Consider the following 23297-nt stretch of genomic DNA (forward strand, 5'->3'; position numbering starts at 1 on the left):
AAAGTAAATAAGAATTAAACTTTCATCTTATGGATACAACCCAAGAACAAGGGAATTTAGCCTAGCATAGTTTGTGAGATATTTGCATGAAACATTTGTAACATAAACTTGAATTTAATGTGAAAAGAAAGGAGAAAATATCACCAAACTAGGTCTTCTCTTGTCTTCCTTCAGCCTCCTTTCGAAAAGAATAAGTGCTCTCATAAAAATGTAAAAGTGCTTTTTATAGCACCATAAAATGCGTTGTTAAAGCAATCGCACAGAAGTCCGCGATGCGGACTAGTATTGTTTCAATATAACATTTTATTTTCCCTCTTTTGGGATGAATTCAGCTTGCACATGTCCAAGGTCCGTGACCCGGACTTGTCGCGAACCACACTGCTTTGCCAAATAATTTCACGTTTGAATTTCTAATCAACATATTTCCAAGGTTCGCGACGCGGACTTATTGCGGACCACACTGTGTTGATAAATAATTTCACTTCTTCTTTTGTTGATTCTTCATGGCCAGGTCTACGACACGGACCTGGCGTGGACTACACTATTTTGGCAAATACATTCCATGTTTTGGAATAAAAAGTATAGGTCCTTACTCCGTGATGTCAATTTGCTTTGTTGTAGTGTATTTTAGTTGCCTTGTGATTTTATTTCTCCCTTAAGTTCCAATTTCCATCAAATCATGCTTCTAATGTCCATTTGTACTCACTTAGACCTGAAAGTTTCTAAACATGCTATTTAGTTACAGCAATACGAAATATGCATAATATGAACTCAACTTTAGGAATTTTGTCTTTAATTCTAGCAATAAAGTATGGGTTTTAGTCGCTATTGGTCACGTAAATGTGCCCAAGATCAGTGCGCGAAAGAAGATTGAGCTTTGTCGCCCAACATCGGGCAATATCTCTGGAAATGACCTACCTTACAACAGTTATAGCAACCACTAGTGCCCTCCCTACACTCTCCCAAATGGAGTCTACTGCACTTGCTGCAGGGCTGCTTCTCTTTCGGACCTTGAGCCATACTTACTTGGGATTAGGAACCCTGAGCTATAAAATTTTGGTGACTTTGGGATTTCTGATCATTCCTTTAGCTGGGTGTAGGTGCACTCGCTGATAATGGAGAATAGTTAGAAGACCTCTTTTGAAAGAAGGACCTATTGGCCTTAATTTGTTTCTGCTCATTCTCATGCCCCACTGACTTGGCTTTTTTGCTCAAGTGCTCTTCTCTGTCTTTCTTCTTATAATCCTTAACCTATTGAGCGTAAACCATAATCCCAGAAATATACATATCAAAAATCAATACTGATGCCTTACATTCCTTCTTCACATGTCTGCCCAAGCCGGAGGTAAACTTTCTCATCTTTGATGTCATATCTGGGATCATCTCTAAAGCATATCTAGACAGTTGGGCGAACTTAAGACCATACTCTTTCATAGCCATTCCCTCTTGTTTCAGGTTTATGAACTCTTCAACCTTCGCTTCCTTCAACTCTCTAGAAAGGAAATGATCAAGAAAAACACCCTCGAACTTATCCCAAATAGCAGGCTCAGCATATTCACCTCTACCTTTCTCTAACAGGTTGTACCAAATGTTCCCACATCCTTGAGATGGTAGGAAACCAACTCAATTCCCTCACATTCAGTAGCATACATCACTTTCAAAAAAATTTATATCTCATCGATGAAGTTCTAGGGGTCCTCTTCAGCCTTAGAACCCATGAAGACTGGTGGGTTCATCCTCAAGAAATCTCGGATCCTCACAGAAGCTGACGACTCTTAAGAGCTAGAGCTAGGAACTAGTGAACTTTGGCTACCCCTCTGGGAAGCTACCAGTTGAGTGAGCATGGCAATGGCTCCTCTGAATTCCACCTCTAAAGCAGGCTGAACAGTAGGCATTTGGAGTGCCTCAGTAGACCTTGTAGGTTGGCTCCTAATTCTCGGTGGGGGCATCTCTGACTGTGGGTCCTCGGTGCTTGTAGCTTTCCTCTGGTTAATTGTACATTTAAGAGGCATTATCTGCAAATGCGTAAATGCACAAATTAGGAAGGAACTTTTTAGAGTTAAAACTCTTTCGTACGAACTCAAACTATGAAAGAAGTGAAACAATTTCTAAAGTCTTATAGCTTCCTGATTATAAGTGTATGTGGTGCACGACACATCCATAAGCAGGACTCTACTAGACACAGTTTCATAGATTGACACTCAGATACCATTGCTAGCTCCAAGCAAACCACTTGGTCTAACTACCCATTCAATTAATCAGCGAAAGACTCAGATATACAAAATAAGATAAGACACTAAAAGTGGGTCAATAGCTCAACAACTCAAATAAATATTAGTTTGAATAACCAGTATTAAAAGATCAACTCCCTCCTCATATCTCAAAATCAAAAGTATAATTTAAAGTAGATTCTAGAAGAAACTATCTACTCGACTCTAACTCAGTCCATGAAGCCTCTATCAACTAACAAGAAGGTGTCGAGAAAAGCCCACAACCACCTCAAAAAGAAACTAATCAATAGTAGTAACTGAAATAAATGTGATTCCTCAGGAAGCAAGGAGGTCTCACCACTAACAGAAGGAGGAAATAAATCTTCAACGGAGTGCCCGTTGATGATCTTTAGCACTTGTATCTGCATAATAAAATGATGCAGGCCAAATGGCATCAGTACATGAAATGTATGAGTATATAAAATAGATGGAAAGGAACACAATCAACAATACTCAACCTCATACAACTCGACTCAAGGAACTCACACTGGAATGACTCAGCTCAATAAAACATGAAGTAAATAATACAATGCTTTAAATAATATGCAGTAAGATACGCAACTTAATCTATAGAAGTGTATAAAATATTATACTCTTGGAAGTTTCTCTAACCGACAACCATCACTTATGAGCTAGTGATGATACAACACTTAAGAATTGTCATTGCTGCAACCGTCCAAGGCTAGGGTAAAGGACGGTAAATTCATTGGATCCAAAATTACTAAAAGTCCATCGTTTTGGGACTTAGAAAGGCATAGCCTTTATCCTACGCTGGCTACGTAGTTTATGGGATCACCTCATATCAGTGCTCAATACTACTCCCAAAATAATGTATTATACTCATATACATCAAGTGAGAAAATACTCAAAATACATCAATTATTCTCTTTTAGACTTAGCTCAAAACTCAACTCATCTCAACTCAAAGAATGTATTTAAAATAAAAATATAATTTAACAACTTAATGCAACAATACTCAATATACTCATTTATACTCAAACTGCTCATGATAAAAATAATAATTAAGAGACTTCTCAAACTCAACTCATGCTCAAACAATTTCTCAATCAAAGATGAAAATATTCACTCTTTAAACTCAAAATAGTGCATAATTTAACTAATGCAAAACATTCACAAATCATTCTAAAAAATAAAATCTCAATTCGCGTTAATATGAATGCAAACATGGATCCATACTCTCAATAAGACTCAATTCAAGAATCTGATCATGAAATATTGTAATATATACAATATCACACCAGTGCAGAGATGTGAGAGGTTGGCCATGGATGGTTTCAGAAGAGGTAGGGGTAGGCCGAAGAAATATTGGGGAGAGGTGATCAGACAGGACATGGCGCATTTACAACTTACCGAGGACATGACCCTAGATAGGAGGGTGTGGAGGACACACATTAGGGTAGAAGACTAGTACATAGTAGTTTTATTCTCCCTTATTCGTAGGCGTATTAACGCACTATGTTTTCTTGTACTCGGATGTATGTTATTTATGGTATTTATGTTATTATCCAATAATAATATCTACTGTTTTTTTTTGTGCTTTGATTATACTATTGTTTGGACCGTTTTCGTCATCTACTTATTCACTCTAATATTCTTGTCTGACCTTTTTCTATGCTTTTATTGAGCCGAGGTCTTTCGGAAATAGCCGTCCTACATTGGTAGGAGTCAAGTCTGCGTACACTCTACCCTCCCCAGACCCCACGATGTGGGATTTCACTGGGTTGTTGTTGTTGTATACAAGATCACAATGGAATTTTTATACAAAACTCAATAGGAATTATAAATAACTCAAGAACACAAAAAACTAGGGTTAAAACTCAACTCAACTATTCTAATGATAGAATTTAGATGTAGGGCATGTGGACGAACTCAATCCACATTATGGTTAGCCTTACATTCCTGGGATGAAGATTGGACAATTAAACATTGAAGATTCGACTTAATTTCTCTGAACCCTAGCCTTCTTTTTTCTCCTCTGCCCTAATTCTCAAAGTTTAAGAGTGTAATTGATTGGAAAATCACGTTTAGGAACTGATATGGGGTCAAAATGGCCTCAAAAAGACATAGGTTAAGTATAGGGTGGGAAAAGACCGAAATGCCCCTCACTGAAACTTAAGCAGGTATAGCAAAATACTAATAAAATGTTTTCAGTGAATGCATTTTATGAGTAACTCATAAAACCCATTCCTGAGGTGCAATTGATGGCCAAATTTGTTTTTTTTGGTTTGATTTTTAGCCAAGGCAGAAAATGTACTGTGCAGGAGCAAGTCCGCGACATGGACTGGTCACACACTACTCTGAAATTGTAATTTTGCCCCAAAAAATTATCTTTTGATCTAGTTGGCCTAAAATTCAACTCAGATCATTTTTCCACATGAGTTTCAACCCTGATAGAAAGTTCTTCATTCATTTGAGTTTCGGCTTCAATGATTTCTTCAAGAATATCAAGATTACTCAAATCTTGACCTTTTTCAAGAGGTTTTTTTTGTAATATCATCTTTATTATTTCTTACGCTTCTTTTTTTAGGATTTTTCTCCTTTGAACCCAATGGTCTACCACGCTTCAGGCATATTTGAGATTCAAAAGATATGATACTAGTAGATGGACCTTTTGGGACCTCAATCCGGATAGGCAGGGTATGTGACTTAGTTATCCATTTTAAATCAGTAAATGCATCTGACATTTGATTTGTTATTTTTGTAAGTGGATGATCTTCTGGACCTCCTGCTTATATGTGCGGGCACGTGAATCAAAATGAGATAGTAATAAAAAATTTCACGTAATTTCTCTTTCGGGTTCCTTTTTCTCTCCCCCTAATTGCGGGAAAATTGTTTCATCAAACCAACAATTTGCAAATCGAGCAGTAAATAAGTCTCCTATCAACGATTCAAGATAATTAATTATGGAGGGTGAGTCAAACCCAACATATATGCCAAACCTTCATTGAGGGCCTATCTTTATACGTTGTAGTGGTGTTACAGGCACGTATACCGTACAACCAAAAATTCATAGATGGGTTATATTTGGCTCATTACCAAATACTAATTGTGACGGAGAGTATTTATTATAATTTATCGGTCTGAGACGTACAAGTTTTGCTGCATGACCCCAAAAAATAATCGACAATTTTGTTTTCATAAGTAGATGTCTTGCTATCAATTGTAGGCACTTAATAAATGACTCTACAATGCCATTTTAAGTATAAAAATGAGCAACGGGTGTTCAATTTTAATCCCAATTGATAATTAATAATCATCAAAAATGTCACGACCCAGCCCCGTGGGCCGCGACTGGTGCCCTATTAGGACACCCAAACGAGCTTACATACCAAATCGTCATATTACAAAATAATTCCAATTTAATTTTTGTCTCAATCAGAATAGCAGGCTATCCTTAATTTCAGTAGCCGCGAGTGCAAAAAATTACATATCAAACCAAAAAGGGGCGACGAAGGGCGCGTCACCGAATACGTACATATATACAAACATATGGGCCATTTTGGCCATTATAACAAAAGGGTCCGTATTAAGATACAAATCATACACGAACGAACATACACGACCCATGACCCAAACTTATGTCTACAGGTCTCTACAGAACATAACGAAAGTATATGATGGGATAGGGCCCCGTCGTACCCAAACGGTCAAATATACAAAAGCATGTACATAGGAAAGCCATATACCGAAATGCAGGCTCCGAATCAAAGGAGCACTCTGTAGTAGCAGAAGGTGTGCAGCCTATGCTGAGGGATCCTGAACGTCTGTACCTGCGGGCATAAACGCAGCCCCCCCGAAGAAAGGGGGTCAGTACGAACTTTGTACTGAGTATGTAAAGCACAAACATAAAAAGTATAGATAGTAACTGAAAGGAAAGGTGCAAGGAGCACATACCAAACCAGGACATCAAAATCTGTATTGAAAATATATGTACATAATGCAAATAAAAATCATGCATAAGGCTCGGGAACGTGGTAACCACCCTAACGCTGGTACCACAACACATCATACTCCGAAAGGTTTCAAATCTCCGTACAAACTCCGAACACATCATATCATCACAACATGTCATATCATCAGAACATATCATATGCTATATCACATCATAACACCGTAAACGGTACCCGGCCCTATGGTGAGGTCTCGGGCCCATAACACATCATACTGCCGAATACATTATAGGGCGCACGATTGCAAAGTCGGCCCAGGTTCCAGCGAACGAAGTCATAGTAGTATGCACGAGCGGAGTAGTGAGAAACTAATGCAACATATATATATCAAGCATTTCTGAAATTTTATTTGCAGTCCCAAAATAGGTATTAGAACATAAGAGGACGATTAGGACATTATTCTTTAGTAGGGAAAATCATAGGCAAAAGTTATTCCTTTATGTCGTACAAGAATAAACTAGATAAGTCAAATTAGGCAAACTTCAGAATTTGTGGGCCCACCTCCGGCCAATATCCATAGCCTCTACTTTGCACGTTTATTTCACTCTTATATGTGAAATATCCATAGCCTCTACTTTGCACGTTTTTTTTTTCAACATATAAGAGTTTTTGAATTCAAATTCACTTAATGGATTTATAGGAAATTCAAACTCGAATTCCTATGAGCATAATTTTTCTCGAGACTCAAATTACAACCTACTACACTTAGAATATGCCAAAAGAAGAAAAGGAAGAGCTTTACATACCTTATCCACTTCTTCCACTTACTCAAACTCAAATTCCGTTATCTTCAAACTCTACAAATGGTCACAATTGCCAATTGTAAGTTATAATCCCTTAAGAGATCAATTTTAAATCCTCACTTGTCTACAGAAATTTGGGCAGCACCTCCCCTATAAATTCAACATCCCCGAGAGTTTAACTCGGCCAAAATATCAACAACAACACCCACAAGCATACCAACAACATCAACAATTATGACAAAACTCAATTTACACTAGTAGTCTTTCTTCTTCTTCTTTCTTCTTTCTTCTTTCTCTTCTTTCTTTTGTTACATAAGGCCACAATTTCTACTCCAGCTTCACACCTTCAAACTAATATCAACATTTCATATTCATTTACTAGCTCAAGACCATTTAAACATAATTCGAAAGAAATTAACTTATTCCATATAATATACCAAAAATTCCATCAAACTATAATCCACCCAAAACTTCTACGAACACAACGGAACTACCAAATCGCATTGTCTTCTTCCAAATTCATTAAGAATAACAATAATTCCCATATTAAAATTCCACTTCCATGATTTCATAAAACTATACTAAAATCACATAATTTCCTATAACAAGTTGTAACCAATTTCAAGGCCGTCTCGAATCGTTCAACTTTTAATTAATCCATAACCGCCATAACGACACAACTAACATGCTTAATAAAGTTCAATTCCTCTTCTCCCAACCATCATACCATATGGCCACACACACCCACTTGCACACCCACATGGTCACACACCCACATACATCACAATTACATGATTTCCACTTAATTCTACTAGCTACAACACATAAACTTCTTCCATAACATAAAAAGATAGAATTCTTACCCTTTTCTTCAAATTTCGACTTGCCACAAACGAAATTTTCTCGCTCAATTAATTATACCATGTTGAAGAGGGCCTCAAACTTGACAAGAATTCAAGAAGACAAGATTTTTGGATCAAAGTTGAAGAACTTGGCAATTTTTCCCCTTTTTTTTCTAGCTTCGGTCTCTTCTTTCTCTTTTGATGACTTTGATTTTCTTGAATGTTCTAGGAGATAGAAGATATATAGATGATGGACCCTCTTAATTAATTTATTACCTAGAATTAAGTTTCCATGGGCTTGGGCCATCCTTTGCTTTGGGCCTCAACTCCTCTTATTATTATCTTTTTTTTTAGCCCAAAAACTATAAGTTTTATTTATTAGCTCACAAAACTAATTTTCAATTTTTCCTTTAACCTTTTCTAGTATTTCTACATCCAAAATTTAGTCATAAGAATCTTGTATCCAACAAGATCAAACATAACCTTGCCCTTGACTTGTTACCATTATTCCTAACATGTTCAAATGCGAAAAATACGGGTTGTAACAAAAAGCTTAGAATGTAAATTCTCCAGCATTATCATGACGCATAGCTTTAATTGGATAATCTGAGAATTGCTTCCTTAATCTTATTATTTGTGCTAATAACTTCAAAAATGCCAGATTGCGAGATGATAAGAGGCACACATGAGACCATCTTGATGATGCATCTATTAGGACCATAAAATATCTAAACAATCCACTAGTTGAATGAATAGGTTCACATATATCCCCATGTATACGCTCTAAAAAGCCATGAGACTCGATGCCAACCTTCAGGATTGATGGTCTGACAATTAATTTATCTTGATAACAAGCAACACATGAAAATTCATCATTCGTAAGAATTGAATTTTCAATAATTTATCTCATCATTATTGATCCAGGATGACTTATTCGAACATGCCATAGCACAAATGTATTTAGATCAGTAAACTTCTAGTTTATGATCAAATGTGCTTCAATTGCACTATTCTGCATAATATAGACTAAACGACAAAGTTGGTAATTTTTTCAAAATATATTTCTAGCCTGAGAAACTTTTGGTTATACCAAGATATTTAGTATTCATTTCATTTAGTGTCTCAACATGATATTCATTTCTACGGATATCTTTAAAACATAACAAATTTCTTGGGGATTTAGAAGAGAACAGTGCATCTTCTATAACAATCTTTGTCCTCATAAGCAAAAATATAGTAGTTCTTCTAGAGCCTTCAATAATTTTTGAATTACCAAAAATTGTAGTAACGTTTATTTTTTCTTCTAAGCAAGTAGAAAAAATATTTCTCGTCTTTAAAAATGGCATGAGTCATTTCACTATCAATTACATAAATATTCTCGTGATTGATCATTGATCCAAATAAAATTTGAGGCATATCCATATTTTTCTTTAAAAATAAATAAAATAAACATTATAATTAAAACATGACTCATCATACAAGTTTTATTTATTTATATGAATTTAAAAAATATAAACATATTATTTAGTACAGACAAATGAAAAAAATTATTTAAATATTATCAGACTTATCAATATTCATATTTTCTTCTGGAAAATTGAAAAAATCAGCTACATTCAAATGCATAGACTCAATATTGTCTTCAGCGATAAAGTTTGTCTCTGGATTATTTTCTGCTCTCTTCATGGATGTCTAATATAGCTGAACCAGACGTTTTGATGACTAGCAGGTCTGTGATCAGTGCCTCATACTTTCATATCTATGACATACACTTTCTGAATTTTCTTGGGTATAGCTTCTTGCTTTTCACTCTTCTTTTTATATTGGTGATCATTTCTCAGTGCTAGCCGACCATCATAATTATAATTTCTTCTTCGAACACAACCACGACTGGGGTCATGACATCTTTTTCGTTGGTTATAGTTTGTCTGATTCACTTTAGGGAGTGGCAAAGAACCAACGGACCGACTATCATAATTTTTCATTAACAATTCGTTGTGGCGTTCAGCAATAAGAAGGTGAGAAAGTAATTGAGAATATTTTTTAAAACCTTTTTCGCGATATTACTGCTACAGGAGCATATTCGCAGGTAGAAATATGGAGTATATTTTTTCAAGTTGGTCTTGCTCAGTGATTTCTTCTCCGCATAAATTTAACTGTGCTATAATTCTAAATAAGACAGAATTATATTCAGTTATATTTTTAAAATTCATTAATCTCAATTTGAGTCAATCATGACGTGTTTATGGAAGGATGACCAACTTTAGGTTGTCATATCTTTCGTTTAGATTCTTCCACAATTTAAGGGGGTCTTTTAATGTGAGGTACTGTAATTTTAACCCTCGTCAAGAGGTGGCGAAGAAATATCATGGCTTTGGCATGGTCTTGATTAGATGTCATATTGTCATCTTTGATGGTGTCTGCCAGACCCATCAATTCTAGGTGTATTTCGGCATCTAGTGTCCATGATGAGTAGTCTTTTCCAGATATATCAAGATTAACAAATTCAAATTTAGAGATATTCGACATTTTAAGAAAATAAAATTCTTACCATTTTGTTATCTTTTTAAAATAGTTCAAAGTGATGGAGACTCATGATGATAACGTATTATAAAACAAACTAAGTTAACAAATTAATAAGAAAGAGACACTAAGAGAAAGAGAGACAATTGAGAAATTTTTGTGTGTGTTTTTCGTTTTTGAAAATTTAGCTATATTTATACCCAATTGACAAATACAAAAAGATGGGCAACTTGGCCATTTAAGTGGTCTATATAATTAATCCAACATCCAATAATAATACTTTATAATAAAGCTCTATTTATAACGTCTGCTCCAAATACACAGTTTTTTCTTCAGTTCAATGTTCTTCTTCTTTTGTAGTTCAATAAATTTGTGAAAATTGAGATCAGTTGACAGTAAGAGATAATTTCAATTTGATTTTATTTATTTGGGGGAATATGGCTTCAATTTCTTCTCGTCCTCGGACTGTAGAAGAGATCTTCAAAGATTACAGCGCTCGCCGGCTTGGGATACTTCGTGCTTTAACTAATGGTAACTTCTTCAACAAATATGCATGTTTTTGCCTGTAATTTTTTTTTAATGGATGTGAAAAAATTTCGTTTTTTTTTTCAGATGTGGAAGAATTTTCTAATCTGTGTGATCCAGGTAATTTTCAATTCTATTGGTTTTGTGTTGCTTTATAGATCGAATTTTGTGTCTTGAGCTTGCAGTAAAAAGAAATGATATGCTAAGTCAATGAGAAAATCAAATTTGCCAGTTTGAAATATTTGATGTTTAGGAGGAATGGAGGTTGAGGATTGGGGCAGAAGTAGGAGTGACAAATTAGGGCATGAAAAATACTACCCATCCAATCTCTTCAAATTAGTCAATCTAAAAGTTGTGTTGATTTGGGCTAAGTATGTAACCAAGATCGTACTAAAGACAATGAAAAAATTTTGAAAATGATAGATTTCCAAAAAATAAAATTGACCAATGAGAAACCTTGCAAAATATTTAACTTTTTTTGTTTGATATGGTTTGTATAGCTATATAAAAGAAGATTTTTTTTTCGTCATTGATGTTTCGTAAATAAACAAAAAATTAAAGTTTACTAATAATTGGGTAGGCATGAGAGGTTTGTTATTATCCGTACAAAGAGAGATACAGGTAGGAGGAAGAAGTCCCGGGAGAAGTGATTAGGCAGGACATGATTCACCTGCAACTTATCGAAGATAGACTTATCGTAGACATAACCCTAGAGAGGAAAATATGTAGGTCGAGGATTAGGGTTGAAAGTTAGTAGGTAGTCGAGCGTTATCTAGTTCCCATATCAATATATGTTGTTTCCTTTGGTTCAGTTATCGTATTATTTGTTGTTGTTACTTGTTCTCTTTCTTAATAGTTTTTAGCATGACTTCTTCGTTATTGTATTTGCTCGACATACTTGATTTATTGATTGATATGCTTACTCGAGTCAAGGGTCTATTGAAAACAACTTCTCTATCCTCACAAGGTAAGGGCAAGATTGCGTACATACTACTCTCCCCAAACCCCCCTTGTGGATTTACACTGATATGGTGGTGTTGTACTAACAGTTGCATGGTAGGGTTATGACTCATTGCTTAACTCATTTTGACCCAACCATCTCAACCCAACTTATTTCTGGGCAGGTTGGCCAGTTACCCATATATTGATTCAGCCCATTTGGACCCCCCAAAATTCTGCTAAACCGCCATTTTCTACCTCTACTCCTGGTCAATAATTTTCAGATTTTCTCTGGAATTGTCTGTATTTGCTTTACTAGGGATGAAATAGTGCTTAAACAACAATTTTCTCTTAAAAAGATGCCATCTTTTTGACAAGTATTTGTTGTCACCTTTTTTAACAAGGGAATTTGAACAAAATGAAGAAACAAATATTATCTTTGTGGAGTATCTTTTACTGAACTTGTTGTGTGACTTCTTCAGTTTTCTCTAAATCTTTTTCTTTTTTAAAAGTATGTTGTGGTTCTAAATTTGCCTTGCGTTAATGTTTCTGTCTGTTTTAAATTCATTGACATCTCTTTTGTAGAAAAGGAAAATTTGTGTCTGTATGGACATCCGAATGAAACATGGGAAGTCAACCTTCCAGCTGACGAAGTTCCACCTGAACTCCCAGAGCCAGCGCTTGGGATAAATTTTGCAAGGGATGGGATGAATCGTAGAGATTGGCTTTCACTGGTTGCTGTGCACAGTGATTGTTGGTTGCTTTCTGTGGCCTACTTTTTTGGAGCTCGTCTTAACAGGAATGAAAGGTACTCTTATATTGTACAAAATTTGGATAAATTAATATAATCAGATGTGAAAAGAACTCTAAAAATGTAGGTTCTTTTTCTACCATTTTTCTGTATAGTTGTGTGTATACCTCAAAAAGTCCTACTCTCTGATATACCTTACTGATGGCACATGATATTATTTGTTGGAGCTTTTAAAATAGTTAATATATAATTATATATTGTTATGGTTATAACTCCCCTTCACATATGATTCCTGCTATTCTTTTGATGTCTTATATGGAAAAAGAGACAATTGTCCGATCGCGGTGTTTCTAACGGGATAAAATTGAACATTTTAGTGGTTAAGGTAACTTTAGCAGGGAAAGTGTCACAAATTGCCATTATAAACATGGATGACAGACTAGACTGATTTCTTTTTGGTTATCTTGTTTCCTATTTTTCTTTTGTTATACTATATTTAAAGGGTAATTGGTGTTGTCATGTTGACGATTTTCCATTTTTTGATTCCCGGGTCTTTTTTATTATCACTGTTGGAATCTTTCTTTTACTTAGAATTCATAAGAAAGTCTCCTTACATGACATTCATTCTTTTTGTCCTGCAATTGTTCTAGACTTCCTGGGGAAATAATAACTGCACTTGGTGCAAGGAATCTATATCTTCTTATATACTATGCATTATGGAAAATGATTGACCTTTATGCTTGTAACTGATGTTCTTAGTACTCCGTCCGTCCCAGTTTAAGTGTGTTACTGTCCAAAAAGAGTCTCTTTATATATTTAGGAATTTTTTCAGTTCCAACATTCTACATGCAAGTTTAAGACCACAAGATTAAAAGGACTACACGTCTTTAATTTAAGACCATAAGATTCAAAAGTCTTCCTTTATTTCTTAAATTTCGTGCCCAGTCAAACTAATACACTTAAATTGGGACTGAGGGAGTATGTCTTTGGAACAAGGACTCAGAGTTGTGTTTAAAATCAACTTCATACATGTACGAGAACTAATATGACACGGCTTTCATTAATCTGTACGTTCTGGAGCACTGTCTAAATTCTTCCTGTGTTATGGGTTCATGTTGCATGGGTGTCATTACATATCTTTTGGCGCGTAAACTGGGTTTCTATGAGGAAACTCTGTTGGAAAGGAACATCTATTCCCTTTTTAACTGTAGATGGAAATGTTTAAGTGCAAAAAGTTGAGAAATCATTAAGTGGCAAGAGTACTCTGTCAGATAATTAGCTGCTTTGTGCTATCATATTGTAGTTCTGCGGTTTCCTCTTTATCTGAACTTTGAAATGAGCCAATTTCATATCCAAATGATTGTTCTCTTTCTAAGTGTGTTCGCTTGGAGATATTTCTTATTGGGTGTAATGTATGCTTTCTAATGATCGTGTATGTTGTCTTGTTTGTCCAACAGCAGGTCACAACAGTTTGCTAGAAGGTTGTACTTCACTAAGACTACCCCTCAACAATTAGGATTACATGTATCTCGTGCTTGTACTGCTTCCAGGACTCAAGTTTAATTCTATCTATAAATCCCTTTTGCATGAACACAAAGTTGGCAAAACATCTTCTTGATCTTTAACGAACATAACATTTTTTGATATCCCTCACAAACTATCTACCCTCAAGGAGACTAATCTCGGTTATGGAGATAGTGTCTGCTACAACTTCTAATTTTAATTGCTATATGTACTCATCAATAACTTGCTCCTTTCATTTATGAAACACTGGCTGTTTTATTTATAGTTGCATCTTGTTACGGAGCGGAGGTCGCGTATTAGGGTAGAAGGTTAGTAGGGGTAGAGTATTGTCTTGCCTTGCTTTTGTTATCAATTGTCATATGTTGTGTATTATGTTTCGATTATCTCACTGTTTTGCTGCTGGTAAAGTTTCTTTCTTGTAGATCTGCACTGCTTTTCATATTAACTGTTATGCTTTCTTTATTGTTTTCTTCCTCTTTTACTTGAGTTTGGTGCACTTGAGGCGAAGGTCTTTCAGAAACACTCTTACCTCAGTGGTAAGGTCTGCGTACACTCTATCCTCCCCAAACCCCACTTAGTGAGATGTCACTGGATATGTTGTTGTTGTTATGTTTTCCAATCGAAACATTGTTTACCATCTTCAAGAAGCAAAAAATTAAATTGCTCTATCCTTGTGGTGCTTTAGTATTTATCCACCCTTTTTGATGTGGTTTGGCTCTTTATGTATGTGCTAATTAAATATTCCAAATATTTGATTGGTTGTGGTGGATGTCAGGAGACTTGGAGTAGGAAAGTGAATCAAAATATAGTCTCACTTTCTTATCCATGTGGATCCATAAACAAATGATTTGACAGTGTTCACTTCTGCTCCTGGTTAAACTTCATTATACTTGCATTGATCTCTACTTTATGATGCAATTTTTCTGCAAGGATCTCTGGGGCATAATTTACATATATTCTTACTCTTTTTCCCCTCAGTTTGCACATGTACAAGCTTCCTCGATAGATAGTTTTCATGCACAATTTCCTTCTGAAGTGACTACTTTTAATGTCTTATCAAATTTTGTCTTTACTTTTTATTTGTATGCAATGAGTGTTTAGGATAAATTTAGTACTCTCACTTATTTTGTGTGACTCCTTTTTAATTTATTCAGAATGACACTTTCCATTAGTTGGAAACAATTTGACTTTAAACTTCTTGATGACATGCTTTTATAGCCACAGAAATGTCATGGTATATTTTAACCACAAGTTTCAAAAGTCTTCCGTTCTTTTCCAAAGTTCCATGTCCTGTCAAAGAAATGTCAAAAAGAATGAAACGGATGTAGTAGCAAGTTTATCACGTGAATTTCTACTGGCTAGATAAAAGGGGATGTGCAGTTATTTTTTCATTGGTAAAAGGAGATATACTTATATAATGTGCTTAAATTAATTTCTCATAAAGAAAAAGAAAGGAAGAGATTATCTTAACTTTCTTCTGTTGGTTCCTGCTCAGGAAGCGCCTGCACAGCTTGATCAACGATCTGCCCACTGTTTTTGAAGTTGTAGCAGAAAGAAAGCCCATAAAAGAAAAGCCTAGTGCAGATGGTGGGAGCAAATACCGTGTAAGCATAAAGGTATGAAAAACATCCTTCAACAATAGCTTGTCGCTGTTGTTCCCGAGTCAGTAGGTGCCATTGGTATCATCAGGTTGTTGATGCTTGGGAATGAAGTCCATTGTGCTCTAATGGAAATTCAAATTCTCTGTCTGTGTCCTGATCTAGTATCATCTGTTTCTTTGGATACAAAATAACTGCTGTGACATTTCTGCAGAAGACGGGTGATGTTCAGGCTAAAAGCACTGCAAAGCTAGAAGATGAAAGTTGCGACGAGGATGAAGAAGAACATGGTGAAACACTATGCGGATGCTGTGGTGGGAATTACAATGCTGACGAGTTTTGGATTGGGTGTGATATCTGTGAGAGATGGTTCCATGGTAAGTGCGTGAAGATCACACCTGCTAAAGCTGAGGGTATAAAGCAGTATAAATGCCCGGCATGTAACTTGAAGCGGAGCAGACCATAGTTTCTTCATGAATTAGAGAGAGGGGTCATGCCATCAATTTTGTTGCTTTGGCAACTAACAAAATAGTACAGCATTATGTAATGGTAACTTTTTCGTCATGACCCCTGGCTTCTTCCCTTTAAGCCATTTTAGGATGCCCAATATATTGCAAGTGTTAAATTTTTCTTGATTTATTTTTATGGTTTGAGCTAGTAAACAGAGTTTTACTAGCCTTGTTAGCTTATTGATTGCCGTTGATTTAGATTTATTCACCAAGATGGTGTAAACTGTAAAGTAGAAAGCAAAACGTCAAGTTCAGCAAGTTTGACAACTCTTTTGTTTTTTTCTAAAAATTTATCTGCACTCCTACCTTGCAATATGGGCTTAAAGCCCAACTCATCTTTCATCAATGAAAGACTGAAAGGGACATGAAAACATAGGAATTGCACAAAGTATCACTCATATTTGTAGTACAACAGATATTCAGTGTGCATATCTTTCGTCTAATTTTAGTATGACAATATGAAAATCATTTTCTTCCCTATTATTCCCACAAAGAGCTGGCTCATATATTCACTTTGATAGCTTCAAATCATGGTAGAGATATCTTCTTCTTCTTCTTTTTTTTTGGATTTGTTGTTTCTTTTTGTGTATAAGTTTGCGTAGACAAGATAGCAATGTCAATTGTCAAGTTAATGCTTGGCTATGCCAACTTCAAACATACGAGTTTGAAGTTAGGGAGGCCAACTTTAAACATTACCCCGGAAATTTCAACTTTAGTCTCATATATCTGAATTTGATTAGAAAATGTCTTAAAATTTTATGTTATTCCTTAAACAACGTTTGTCATCATTTTGGCATGGTGGGGGACTGGGGGTCATCAGCTAGCAAATGTACCATCCTTAAATTAACGGAAAAGTACGAGGATAAACAAACATATATTAGTTAATTAGCTAATATAACTATAGTTTGAATTAATTATAGCTCACAGCAAACATCTAGTTGTAATTACAGTTTGAGTTTTGTATAATTCGCCCGATTTATACAAACGTTGTGTGCGAATCAAATTTTATAGCGAATTATACAAACGTTGTGCATGAATTGTATAGTGAAATATACAAACGTTATACAAAAACTGCAAATTGTATAGCGAATTATATAAATGTATACAAATACTGCGCGAATTATACAACACTACTATAATTATAACTACTAATTGTAATTAGCAAATTATAAATATGAAGTATAATTAAGATATTTTTAAATAGCTATATACGAAAATTACGCTTAAATTAATACATCAATTAAGAGCTGCAGGCCATAAGAAGTTCAATTAAATGCAACAATTTAACATATAGCCAACCACATGGGGAAGTGTAATAGGTCTGCTGGAGTAATATTATTGGCCAACTGCAATTCAATCATAATTCATAGTTATCTTTTTGTCATGCTTTTTTTTTTAATAAAAAAAGAAGTCATTAATTAATCTGACCCCTCCTGAATGTACAAATGAGGAAAGAAAATCTCTTTAAGTTTACTAACCAATACTCTGACTCTATTGAATGTGTAGTACTTTCCTACTTTTTTTTAGTTGTCATTATTATATTCGACACGATTTTTTTTAAAAAAATAATTAAAAGTATTATTTGACTAATATGTTCCTTAGTAATTATTTAATTTTTATTTATATATGTCTCTTAATTTTAGAATAATTAATGCTAAAAATAAAATTAAAAAAATAATTAATTCTCTCTTAATAATTTAAATTAATAACTATTTTAAAATAAATATTTTTAATATATAAGACAAGAAGTAACTTATCTTATCCGTATTGAATGCCCAGTTGCTTATCTAAGCAGACAAAAAGGCCCCTATATTAATTATTATATTTTTCAGCGCATGAGCTATCTATTTGTTGCATCATTCACTTTTTTCAACTCGTATTTAATTAGTAAGCAGGAGTGGAGCTACAATAATAGGTGTGGTAAGGATGAATTATGTAATTAACTCTTGCTCATATTTTGTATTATATTTGAAATTTTATTAATTATGTATAAATATTTAATTGTGAATTTAATAACTAATATAAGCTATGAATTTAGTAGCAAATTCAAAATCGATTAACTTCAAATTATGAGTCCGGCTATGATAATAACATATTTTAACAATATCTTCTTTCTTTTTCAAACAAAAGCATCTACTACCCAATAAAAAGATTTTGGGGAATTTCCTTTATTTAAAAAAGTAGAGAATAGAATCTCAATTTAGAATAAAGAAGCTGAATTTAGCAGATGCATGCATGTAAGAATTATGGATCGATCTCGTTAATACTATTCTCTTATTTGTTTTCTATGAAAAATTAATCTAAATAAAGTAACCATCCATATAACTGCTTCAGTTAAATATATAATATTTGTATAATCAACATATACAATAACACCAACAAAATATCCGGTGAAATCCCACAAGTGAGGTATGAGGAGGGTAGAATTAATGTACGCAAGCCTTAACACTACCCTCGTGGAAGTAGAGAGGTTGTTTCCGAAAGACTCTCGACTCAAGTGCAATAAATCTCGATATAAAGAAGGAGACAATGAAGAGAATATAGAAAATAACAAGGAAATAGTGCAAAAGTCTACCAGAGAGGAGCCAAAACAACAATACAATCATGTGATAATCGAAACACCATAAATAACATACATGCTAGGATAGATTATTAAAAACAATAACAACAATGATAAAGATTAAATGTTCTATATATATATATATATAGAACATTTAATAATTATAAGAACTTTCCAATTAAGTAATAAATTATGTAGGGGACTTAAGGGATTCAATTTGACATTTTCCACTAAGACCTTTTGTTCTGATGAAAGATCTATACTCATTGAAGGTCATTGGAGAATATAAAGCAGGACAATCTTTTGTGACAAGTTGATTAGCAGGCTTGATGAGTTTGTCACCTCCAGGATTATAGAAGAATGCTAAGGACAATCTCTCTTTCTTTGAATTACCAATCACCCTGTGCTCCACACTTTTGTATATTGCATTACTCAACACCTGATGTAATATGATTCAATTTATGTGATATAGTTTAATTCAATAATATGGAATTTAAAAGGAAAAAATAATGATTTTGGAAATTGTCGAATTAAAACATATTGTTATATAGTATTTGTCTGGCTATGAGACTTTTATAATTTACGGCTTTAAACATGTAATAATATTATTGTGGTTATAAAAACTTCTCATGGATTAAAAGTAAAACGAAAAATGTAAAGTTAAACTATTTTAAAATTTAAAAATAATATTTTTTGACACCGGCTAAAAAAGAAAATGTGTAACATAAAATTAAAGGAGAGAGTACTACATATATATATAACGCCTGACCATTTGAGTTAACACGTAGTGTCGTTGAACTTTACAAATTACAATAGTAATTTAATTTTTTGTGACATTAAAGTAAAATGACTGTATTTATTTACCTAACAATAAAACTACAAAACTTCACAGTATTAAAAAAAAAAAAAAGAAATCACCTTGATGAGTAGTCTTGTCGTTATAGATGACTGAAAAATAGTCTTGTTCTTTTTGTTTACTCTACTATTAGAGAGAATAAATTTAATAACTTTATTGTTATAGTCGATAAAATTTAACAACGTATTTCAATTTAGTTTAAAAAGAGATAATAAAAGTTAAAGAGTTAATTACCTGAATTTGATCTCCAATATTGACAATGAATGCATTGGGAATCGGGTTAACAATTAACCAGTTATTGCCACGACGGATTTGGAGGCCGGGGATATCGGTGTCAGGGAGGAGAAGGGTGATGCCGCCAGGGTCCGAGTGGGGAGAAAGGCCGTGTGTAAGGTCCGGTTGAGGACATTTTGGGTAAAAATTTACTCTTAAACATGCACTACTTTCATTATCTCCTCCAAAACTTTGGTGTATATAATCTTCATTTAATCCAACGCCTATCGATAAAATTTTAGTTAATCTTCTGCTTAATTTCACCAATTCTTGACCATATTCTGAGACCAAATTCCTGATAGATCATAAGAAAATACTAGTAATTATATAAACAAATAAATAAATGTATGTTTGGCTCAAAATGTACAAATATGAACCTTAAGTAATAAAAGGGCACAAGGGCAACTTTAAGAGGAATTATGGAAAGAAAATGGAGACAATGCTAACATTACTAGAAACAAAAGATTTTCTCACCGCAAATCAGTGTGAAATTTGAGCTATAAAATATGATTTTTTTTACACTCACTTTTCGTCAAATCAGCTCACTGGAAAAAAATGCACGGTGAAAAATAGATTCTCACTAAAATAGTGAAAAAGCTTTTTAATTTTATTTTTCATATGAAAAATATTACTATTTTTTCCATCAAAACATCTTTGTAGGAATAATCATTAAACATTTTTCAGTGAAAAAATAATGTTTATTTTAATAGTGTAATGATATTGGAAATTTATTGTAGTTCAACGGAAAAAAATGAGGTGAGAATGTATATAACAATTAAACATGATCAAGTGACAAATAAAATTTTACATGCAAAAATATGTTATGCTTATAATTAAATAAATTAGTTTGATGTAATATCAAATGAGTTTATCTTTTAGACTTTTAATTGCTAAGATAAAAAAATATATATAGTTTAACTTGACACAAAATAAATACCTGCATGAAACGGGAGGACAAGGCCATTTGTTTTCGTCCCTCAACGCTTCGGGAAGATAATGAAGAAAGAAATAATCACACCAATCTAATTTGGCACCAACCTCCATACCAATACGGCTACCATACCCTTCATAAGTCACCGGCGAATTCGCAAATTTTTGCTTCTCCTCAAGTGGAAGCTGAAAAAACTCGTGCCAAACAGTACGAGTTTTCTCCATAAGCTCGTGGCTAACTCCGTGGTTAGCCACTTGAAAGAAACCCCACTCCCTACACGCATTGGAAATGTGGTCAATTGTTTCTTGGCGAACAACGTCGCTCGAAGAATTAAGGTTTTTGAGGTCTATTAAAGGTATGTTAACTGAGGTTGTTTTCAAGTCCGTGAAATTACACCAATAACTGCCCGAAGGCGGCTTCACAAAACGATCAGGGATTTTTCGGATGCCGCTTTCGGACAGAGATTGGACACGGACAATTGGCTCAGACCAGCATTGTAAAAAACTCATATTTTGATTATTGGATAAAAGAACCAAAAGGAAAGAAATTAATAAAGAGTGTATTCTAATTTATTGAAGGATGAGGACAATGTGGTGATAATATTGAGACATATTTATATACAAAAATTGAAGAATAGTTCAATTCCGCCGCCGTGATGAACTTGCTAGCTATCTTTATCACTAGGTCCCTCACTAACTTATTACTCATCCGTTATTTTTTAATCGTCATGTGGCAATTTTCGTAAGGTTAATTTAATTAATTTTAAAAATAAATTAAATTAATATTTTAAAAATTATATAAAAAAAGAATTCTATAAATTATAATCTTTGTATATTAATATAATAAAAAATATATTTTAAATTATTCGTCATTAATTCTTGCTTTTTAGTAGTGCCTGTTTCGTTTAATAATGATTAATTGTTTATTTTCCACTTTTCTTTTTAATCAGTTTTAAATTATTATTATTTTTTTGAAACTGTTTTATTCAGGAGAAAGTAGGAGTGATTTCTGTGGCAGACAAAATGAGAGAAGCGAGATTGAGATGAATTGGACATGTACAGAGGAGGTGTGTCGATGCCCCAGTTAGGAGGTGCGAGCGGTTGGATTTTGGGGCTATGAGGAGGGGTAGAAATAGACTGTAAAAGTATTGGGAAGATGTGATTAGACAGGATATGACGCAACTTCATATCATCGAGGACATGACCTTAGATAAAAAAGAGTGGAGGTCGCGTATTAGGGTAGAAGGCTAGTAGGGGTAAAATGTTATCTTGCCTTGTGACGGTTTAGGGTTGATCTTAGGTCTAGGCATGCCATTATAATTGTGTTATTGCCTTTTGATTATCACATTATTTTGCTATTGTTATTGTTCTTACGTTGTATAATTTACTTCGCTTTTCATCTATGCTACATATATTGTTCTATCTCTTACTTGAGGCTAATACTTTTGAGCTGAGTGCCTTTCAGAAACAGCATATCTATCTCCATGAGGTGGTGGTAAGGTTTGCGTACACTCTATCTTCTCTAGACCTCACATATAAAATTTCATCGAATATATTATTATTGTTATTGTTATTATGTTGAGGTTGCCAAAATTAAACCAAGCTTATAATAAATAATATATTTGAACTTGTTGAGTATTGGATGTCTCTTTCTGTTGAGTATTGGATGTCTCTTTCTCAAGTGGGGCCCACTTAAAAGTGGGCAAGTTGACCACTTGGTTTTGTTGCACAATTTATGCTTCCTCCTCTTCTATAAATGCCACCCTTGGCATTAAGAAGAGAATATACAGATACAAAAGTTTCTTACTCTGTTTCTTTTATAAATTGTTAAGTTAGTTAATTTTATAACAGAATTCATAATTTTAATTTTAATAGATCTTATCTTAAGAATTTTAAAAGTCAAGATTGTGCGAATGATGTCAACTTCAACATTTTTTACGGACAATATTCTATCACGACTCAAAATGGGTTATGAGTGGCACTCACACTTAATCTTCTAGGTGGGTGAACCAAATATATAAATCTCAACTTATAAAATATGACAATAACGCAGAAGCTCAATTTATGAGAGTAAGAAATAATAAAATCACTAAAGTCTATTAGATACGTTTTCCCAAAATCTGAAAGTCATCACTTCAAGGACATCTAATTCTAAAATATTATGTCTAAAAATATCAAACACTAGAATAAATAAATAACTTAATGTGTCTGAAAACTAAGGACATCATGCCATGCCCGAGAGAATCCAACACGAGCTAGAAGGATTAGCTCACCCTAGAACCTGATGCATTGGATACTTGCTAGAGTTGAGGTCGAGTCGAAGTCAATGGAACACTCCCTGCACTCTACAAAATAAAACAAAGAAAAATACAAGTAGGGGTCAGTACAGAACAACATGTATTGAGTAGATATCATCGGTCTGCTCAAAATAGAAATCAATATGCATAAAGTAATAGCGGAAAATTAGCCATAGCACTTAACAG

At 34.1% G+C, this 23297-nt stretch overlaps 2 protein-coding genes across 5 annotated transcripts; one reads left to right on the forward strand and one right to left on the reverse strand.

Annotated features, from left to right (window-relative positions):
* Nucleotides 1-10624: 10624 nt before the first annotated feature.
* On the forward strand, nucleotides 10625-16484 carry LOC129876258 (PHD finger protein ALFIN-LIKE 1-like). 4 transcript variants are annotated; one of them, XM_055951636.1, is made up of 6 exons: nucleotides 10625-10880; nucleotides 10962-10994; nucleotides 12399-12621; nucleotides 14022-14045; nucleotides 15584-15704; nucleotides 15904-16484. In XM_055951636.1, exons 1-6 carry the CDS (start codon nucleotides 10787-10789, stop codon nucleotides 16150-16152), a joined length of 744 nt encoding a protein of 247 aa, XP_055807611.1. In that variant the 5' UTR covers nucleotides 10625-10786; the 3' UTR covers nucleotides 16153-16484. The 4 variants fall into 4 exon arrangements, with proteins under 4 accessions (XP_055807611.1, XP_055807610.1, XP_055807613.1 ...); XM_055951635.1 differs by having other exon boundaries at nucleotides 10627-10880; nucleotides 15901-16484; XM_055951638.1 differs by lacking the exon at nucleotides 14022-14045 and having other exon boundaries at nucleotides 10627-10880.
* Nucleotides 16485-18825: 2341 nt separating this feature from the next.
* Nucleotides 18826-21388, reverse strand: LOC129876470 (jasmonate-induced oxygenase 4-like). Its single transcript, XM_055951921.1, has 3 exons — nucleotides 20822-21388; nucleotides 19846-20179; nucleotides 18826-19194 (listed from the first exon to the last, which is right to left on the reverse strand). Exons 1-3 carry the CDS (start codon nucleotides 21322-21324, stop codon nucleotides 18946-18948), a joined length of 1086 nt encoding a protein of 361 aa, XP_055807896.1. The 5' UTR covers nucleotides 21325-21388; the 3' UTR covers nucleotides 18826-18945.
* Between the last annotated feature and the right edge of the window lie 1909 nt (nucleotides 21389-23297).

Source organism: Solanum dulcamara, chromosome 12 (genome assembly GCF_947179165.1).
Source record: "Solanum dulcamara chromosome 12, daSolDulc1.2, whole genome shotgun sequence".
In the NCBI taxonomy this organism is placed as follows: Eukaryota; Viridiplantae; Streptophyta; class Magnoliopsida; order Solanales; family Solanaceae; genus Solanum; species Solanum dulcamara.